Source organism: Cinclus cinclus, chromosome 33 (genome assembly GCF_963662255.1).
Source record: "Cinclus cinclus chromosome 33, bCinCin1.1, whole genome shotgun sequence".
NCBI classification, from domain to species: domain Eukaryota; kingdom Metazoa; phylum Chordata; class Aves; order Passeriformes; family Cinclidae; genus Cinclus; species Cinclus cinclus.
The window spans coordinates 1,567,170-1,574,281 of NC_085078.1; the positions used below are offsets into that span (position 1 = coordinate 1,567,170).

The following is a 7,112-nucleotide window of genomic DNA, read 5'->3' on the forward strand; positions in this document are numbered from 1 at the left end:
CTAACTGAGGTGCATGGGTGGGCTGGGAAGAGTGGGGAAGCTCAGGGGGATTCACAGAGTTCATCCTGCTGGAAGGACGAGGAAAAGGGAGTGGGAACTCAGCAGTGAGGAGAACTGAGGGCTGGAGAGCAGCTCTGAATGACACTAAAATCTCACTGGACCTCTGAGACATTGCTGCTCTTCAGCCAGTGACAGCATGAGATCCTAAGCCTGGGGATCAGTGTTCCTCGTGGTGAGGGGCATCAAGGAAGGCAACAACGTGATGGACACTGTGATGGGCTGGGAACTCAGTGGGGGAAAGGAGGGAGCAGTTGTGAAGTAAAAGGCAGGTGGGGGAGAGAACTGTTCAGAGGAGGGCTGAGCTACAGCCTGTGCAAGCTGAAAATGTCATTTGGGGTCGTTCCAGATTGATTTCATTTCAGAAGGTATTGAACAGGTTTACTTTGTTTTCCCTTGGAGGTGTACACTCTGCAAACTTGAGCTGCGTTGCCAAAATGCTCAAGCAAGTCTCTGCTGCAGGTCACACCATTTCTCCTTTGGCTGATTCGGGCCCGGTGCTGAGCTGCAGCAGAGCCCTGGCAGAGCCCAGAGCAGCCTCAGCATCCACAGGGCCCGGCTGCAAGGAGAGAAACCAGAAATTGCCCGTCAGCTGAAGGCTCCTGAAGGCTCACCCTTGTCCCAGCTCCCACGGTGTCCAGGCCACGCTGGCCATGCCCAGAGCAGTGCCCAAAGCTGCCCATCATTGCTGCCCCTCATTGGGCAGCAGAGCAGGAGGGCAGGACATGTGCCCAGCCTGCAGCCAGCCATGGCACATCCTCCTCCTCAGCAGCTGCCACAGCAGGATGCTCCGGTGTTTGCTGCCATTTCCCAAAAGCTCTTATCCCACCATGCAAAGAAGACGGGGACTCACCTCATGCCATCGCTGCGGGCAGAAAAGCTGGTCCCAAACGATGTCCTCAGCCTTCTCCAAGCACACGGCCCGTCCACACCGCAGCTGGTCCCAAGCACCTCCTGATCCACACTGGACCCCACCTGGAACACTTCCTTTAGAGAAACAAACAACAAAATAATGAAAATAGGTTACAGTGCAAAGGGGGGGAAAAGAGAAATGGTAAAAAATCTTATCTCTATCAAGGGCTTGAGGAAGGCCCAACCCATGGCTGGGAGCAGCCCGTGCTTTCTCCCTTTCCCCCTGCGCTGCCGCAAAAGTTATGGTGATCCCAAAGCAAGCAAGGGCAGTGGAGCAGCCCAAGCCCTTCCTTGCCTGCAAAGCAAAGCAGCCAAGCACAATTCTGGAGCCCCACCTCTGCTCCCACCACGGGGCTTTGTTTGTGTCAAGCTGGCTGCCCCAGCCCCAGCTGGGGCACGGTGGGTGCTGGGGGCTGTTGGCAGGGCCAGGAGCCAACTCCCATTTCGTACCCACCCCAGCCCATCCCCCAGTCCTGCCAAAAGGCAGCTTGGCAGACGACAGAAGAATCAATTTTATCCTCCCCAGCAAAGGGGGAACCTTTGTTTCCTGGGCAGGCTGTGCAATGCCCAAATCTGGGAGCATCCCCCTGGGTCTGGACTCATCTGTAAATTTGCTGTGTGGAGCCTGGCTTTGAAGAAGGTGCCAGAATCCAAGTCTGTCATCTTCAGCTTGCCAGTGGCCAGGTGGAGGAAGAGGTTGTCATCCTTGATGTCATCCTCGCTGTCCCCAGCAGCAGCAGCCCCACCTGCTACAGCTTCTCCAGGGGCTCCTTCTCCTTCCCTGGCGGGGAGACCAGGCTCTCAGTGTTCTGCCCAGGGCCCCAGCTGTCAGTGAACCAGGACAAGCCAAACCAGCTCAGATGGTGGCCACCAGTGCTGGGCAGAGAGCAGCTCAGCTCCAGCCCAAGGGCTGGGTGTTCCCATCTGATGACCTGGGTGCAGTGGCACAGGCAGGACAAAAAAGTCTGGGCTTCTTTGCTTCTGATTGCCAAGGCCTGTGTGGAGCTGGAACTTACCAGAGCCCTGCATCAAAGTGCGCCTGTGGCTCTCTCCCTTCTTCTACGTCAGGTGAATTTGCTGCATCCAAGGGTCACAAAGCAGGTCTTCTAATGAGGGCCTTTCTATGTCGAGCATGGATAAACACCTTTTGATCAGATCTTGGCAGTCTGGAGAGAGAAAGCAGAAACCACCGGTCACTTGGAGGAGGCTGCAGTCTGCTTTGCCCCATTATTCCCATGCCCAAGCCATGCTGCGTGTGCTCAGAGCTGGGCCTAAAGCCTCCCATCAGTTCTTTGTTTTGGAGGAGAGCAGGAGAGCAGGACCTGTGCCACGTGCTCAGCAGCTGCCAGAGCGGGATGCTCACGAGCCCACTGCTGTCTCCCAGCACTGCCTCCCATTCCCCCCGTGCCCAGAGATGAGGATTCACCTTGAGAGAGCCGTTGTGGCAGTGAGAGCTGATGGTTCCAGCTGATGTTCCGGCCCCTCCTGAAAGGGTGCTTCCCACAGACCATCTGGTGCAGCAGGATGCCCAGGGACCAGATGGTAGCTGGCTTGCCATAGTACCAGCCAAAGCGGGTCCATTCCGGGGGGCTGTAGGACCGTGTTCCTATGGGACAGAGATGGAGTTCATCAGGGGAATGCTGCTGCTCCCAGAGCCTGGCCCCAGAATCCTTGGCCATGCTAGGGCTGCACCAATGGCACATGGTGTGACCCCTTGCCTCTGGCCAGCACCTGGGACTTGTGTACAAACTTGGGCTTGGAAAAGGAGCCACTGGTGCTGCAAGAGGGCAGCAGAAGCCCTAGCAAGGCCTGAGCATGACAAGGAAAAACCCACTCAGTGGTGGGGAAATCCATGTCTCCATCCTCCCTGCCTGCATTGCCCCAAAAAACAATTATGAGGCCAAGGCAAACAAGGTGAGCACAGTAGTGCAAGCCCTTTCTCACCTGCACACCAAAACAGCGGGTGCGCAGGTTCTGCCCCTCCCCTGCTCCCCTACTACCCCCACCCATGGGTGTTTTTGTCAGGCTGGCTGCCCCAGCCCCAGTCCTGGGCACAGCGGCTGGCAAAGGCTGCCAGCAGGGCTGGAAGCTGTCCCCCCAGCCGCCCCCAGTGGAAAGCAACTCAGCTGAAGACTCAGTGCCATGACTGGCAGCAAAAAGGAGAGTCCACGCTCCCACAGCCAGGCTGGGCCCTGAGCTGTTGGGCCAGGAGATGCTGGGAGCGGGAAGACGGCGCTGTGTGGGCTCACCTGCAAAGTGAGTGTAGGCTGTGTCCTGCAGGTAGGTGCCACAGCCAAAATCAATCAGTTTTGCCTGCCCGCTGGCCAGGTCAACGAGGATGTTCTCTGGTTTGACGTCCCTGTGCAGGACTCCGCAGCTGGTGCAGTGCTGCACGGCCTCCAGCACCTGGCGGAACAGCTGCCGCGCCACCTCCTCGGACAGGAACCCCCGTGCCCGAATGAAATGACGGAGGTCCTGACACCGCTCCGGGCGCTCCAGCACCATCAGGATCTCGCTGGGGAGCTCAAGCCACTCCAGCAGCTGGACAACACCAGGGAAGCCAGTGGACACCTTGTCCAGGAGCACGATCTCCATTGGTGCTCTGGTGCTGTCGGGCTGCAGGAGGACCACGATGCCGTCAGCGGGGCTGATGCCGTGCCAGGGCTCGGGAAGCCCTCACCCAGCCCGGGATGCTCTGCTGGCCCCACACGCACTGTCCACCCTGCTGGGCCTCGGCTCATGCCCACCCAGCACGCCCCGGCTTCTCCCGCTGACCCCCGCTCACTCACCAGCTCACCCCAGTGTCGGACGCGGTTCCGTGGCACCCTTTTGATGGCCACCTGCAAGCCAAGGGGAGCAGAGGGCTTAGCTCGCCGCCCGCCCTGCCGAGCCCCATCCCTCCCCGACCCCTCCTCCTCCTCCTCCTCCTCCTCCTGCTCTTCCCCTCCTCCTCCGCCCGCCGCCGGCCCCTCCACTCACCGGGGCGCCGTCCGAGAGCCGCGTCGCCGCCCAGACGCTGCCGAAGCCGCCGCGCCCCAGCAGCGAACCGAGCTGGTAGCGCTCCTTAATGCCGTGCTCCACCTTCCCTGCCGGCGAGACGCGGCTGTCAGCGCTCGGCCCGGGGCCAGACACGGGCCCCGAGCGCCCCTCAGCCGTCCCGGGCCGGGCAGCCCCTGGCGTTCGCTCTTTGGAACGCGACAGCGGCGGCTCGGGGCCAGCGGCCGCGCTGCCGAGCGGCGGAGCTCGGGCCGGGGAAGCCCCAACGGAGGCGGCGGGAGCGGCCGCGCCCTGTGTGCGCTCTGCGGGCTCCGGGAGCAGCTGGCGCCGGGACCGGGACCGGGACTGGGATCCACGTTGGGGCTGGGGCTGCGGCCGGGGCCGGGGTCGGGGCCGGACCCCGCGTTGAGGCCGAGGTCGGAGCCCACGTTGCGGCCGGGGCCGGGGCCGGGGCCGGGGCCGGGGCCGGGGCCGGGGCCGGGGCCGGGGCCGGGGCCGGGGCCGGGGCCGGGGCCGGGGCCGGGACAGGCGGAGCCAAAGGGAGGCGATGCCGCACCAGGCACTGATCCCCGCCCAGCAGCGCCACTGCCAGTACAGCCAGAGCCGGGCGGAGGAGAGACCGCGGCAGGACGGCCGGGGACGGGGACGGGGACGGGGACGGGGACGGGGACGGGGACGGGGACGGGGACGGGGACGGGGAGGGGGAAGCCCCGCCCGGGGCCGAGGGCGGGCTGGGGGCATGAGCCGGCTCGGAACGGGGAGAGGGAGACTGGGAGAGGAGGGAGACACCGGGAAACGGAGACTGAGAGAGGCTGTGGGACTGCGGGAGAGGGAGAGGAGATCCAGAGGGTCGACAAAGTCGCTTGATTCGCTGCTGCTGCCGCTGCTGCCGCTGCTGCCGCTGCTGCTGCTGCTGCAACTGCAACTGAAGCCCTGGGGCCGTTTGTCCCCATGGCCGTTTTTCCGTTTTTCCGTTGCCTTCTCAGCCCTGTGCCAAGCCCCGCGCACCCCGGGGGCAGCCCCTGAGCCTTTTCTTTCCATGGAGAATAAAACATCGTTCAAGCACAGGCATTGGCGGCCAAGATTGGGATACTGCCTCTGAAATTCTGGATATATACAAGGATAGCTCCCAGACAAAAGCTGCCAGGACTATGTAGGTTACCTTGGCTTCCTGAGGGCCGACTCTTCCCTGCCTTTGAAACACTGGGGCTCCCTACGTTCCTTTCTATGGAAAAGAACTGTCCTTCTTGTCCAGGTGCCCATGGCCTCAAGCACATGACCATTTGATAGTGGTCAAAGGAGTGGAGAAAGGAGTTCTGTGCTCAGTGGGCTGGAGACTGAGGACAGCAGAGGAGAGCCCTGGGAGGGATTGATGGGCAGTTTCAGAGATGATGGCTCTTTTGACAGAGAATATCCAGAGAAAGAAACAATTAATACCAAGGGCAGCTGTGGAGGCCCAGACTGGAAACAAGGAGAAGGAATTTCTCTCCCAGAGCAGGGCTGAGGTGCAACACATCCCCCAGAAGGAGTCTGGGCCAGCCCAAGGCACAGGCATGGGCAGCAGCTGAAAGGTTCTTCTGAATTGGACTCCTCGAAGGGTTTGTGCAATCTCCTCCTAGGCCCTGAGGTTCAAGGACTCAGCACCAAATGCACCACGGGGCTCACTGGGATCAAGCAAGTCCTGACAAACCACGGCTCTGCCTTGATTTCCCTCTGGTCTGGTGCAGTTCATGAGGAAGGTTTTCTGCTGCAGTTATGGAGAAATATCCATTGGAGTTTTAAAGGGTGGATTTTACTACTGCTGATTTTAGAGCAGAGGTGATTAGAGCATTGTGTGGTTGATATTGATCCAGGGTCTCTCCTCGGCAGGTCTGGCCTGCTCAGAGAAGCTGTTCCTTGAGGTCTGACCCAGTGTGGACAACCTTGCTCCACTTTGCCCAGCCCCATCCCGTCTGTCCTCCCTCATCTGGAACCTGCTTTGCTTGGAGAACTGGCTGCGCTCAGGCAAAGAGATGTTTTCCCTTTTTAATTTTTTTAAACAATCTAAAACTCCTAATTTTCTCCACTGCAAACAGACATAGTCCTCAGGAGTGTGCCTGCCCAAGGTGCCACCAAAAGCACTGCAGAGCTGCCCTGGGCCAGCTCTGCGGGTGGATCATCATCGCATCCTGCACTGGGCCACTGCCAGGGGTTGTACAGGGCCATGGACACTGCACTGATCCCACGGCTGGGTTTGTGTGCCACGGCAACCGTGAGAAGTTCAGGTTTCCTTGGAAACATTTGGGAGAACTGGGACATACTGGGCAACACTGGGAGCACTGTGGGAAACGCTGGGACATACTGGGAGTGATACTGGGGAGAAGTGGGTCAACGTGGGAACATGGGGAATGCTGAGGGGGAATCTGGGTGGACTGGGATGGACTGTGGGGTTGCACTGAAAACTACTGGGACATACTGGGATTGATACTTGGAAGTACTGGGACAAACTAGGGACACAGGGCGCACTGTGGGGATGGCTGGGGGACACTGACGCCTACTGTGGATAATACGGGGAGGAACTGGAATGGACTGGGAACTAAGCCAGGTGTATTGGGTGGGACTGGGGTGTACTGGGATGACCTGGAGGGGCACTGGGTTTGTACGGGGCTGTACTGGGGATGGAGTGGGCTCCTGCCTCTGGTGCCTCCCATTTGCCAAGACTCCCGCCCATCACTGCACACAACCAATCAGTGCTGGGTCTTGGCACTTTGGGGGCGGTGCCTGGTGTCGGCGCCATCTTTTCTGTTTTTGCCTGTGGCTCCCGTCATGCCCCACGGCCCAGTTGAGCCCCGTTGGAGCTGGGACAACAACGCCCGTCATGCCCTGGGCTTCACAGAACCCCAGTGTCCACCCACCACATGTCACGTATGTGTCCCCCAGACCTCCCAGGATCTCTAAGTGCCCCCGCAGCACCCATTTGGCACACCCCAAAAGCATCCCCAGACTCCAAAGTGCTCCCAACCCCATAGATGGCCGTTACAGCCACTTCTGGGAATTCATCTCCTGTCATCTGGAAGAGACGGTCCGAAGTTTCCCTCATTTGCCTCACGACCATCACAAGAAGACCCCGGTGAACCCCACTCGCTCCAGACAGGAGTTTTCTGGCC

The 7,112-nt window shown here is 60.1% G+C and overlaps 1 protein-coding gene across 1 annotated transcript; it reads right to left on the bottom strand.

Annotated features, from left to right (window-relative positions):
- LOC134055575 (serine/threonine-protein kinase pim-1-like) lies at window positions 1-6,825 on the bottom strand. The gene is made up of 9 exons (XM_062511980.1): window positions 6,758-6,825; window positions 4,433-4,606; window positions 3,949-4,288; window positions 3,759-3,809; window positions 3,219-3,585; window positions 2,396-2,575; window positions 2,038-2,135; window positions 911-1,044; window positions 1-22 (listed from the first exon to the last, which is right to left on the bottom strand). Exons 1-9 carry the CDS (start codon window positions 6,823-6,825, stop codon window positions 1-3), a joined length of 1,434 nt encoding a protein of 477 aa, XP_062367964.1.
- Between the last annotated feature and the right edge of the window lie 287 nt (window positions 6,826-7,112).

Coding starts and splice junctions, on each gene's coding strand:
- LOC134055575 (XM_062511980.1), bottom strand. CDS start 6,825: ATGACGGGCGTTGTTGTCCCAGCTCCAACGGGGCTCAACTGGGCCGTG. Junction 4,607..6,757: donor GGGCATGACGGGAGCCACAG/GCAAAAACAGAA, acceptor TCCCCGTCCCCG/TCCCCGGCCGTCCTGCCGCG. Junction 23..910: donor GCCCGCAGCGATGGCATGAG/GTGAGTCCCCGT, acceptor CACTCTTCCCAG/CCCACCCATGCACCTCAGTT.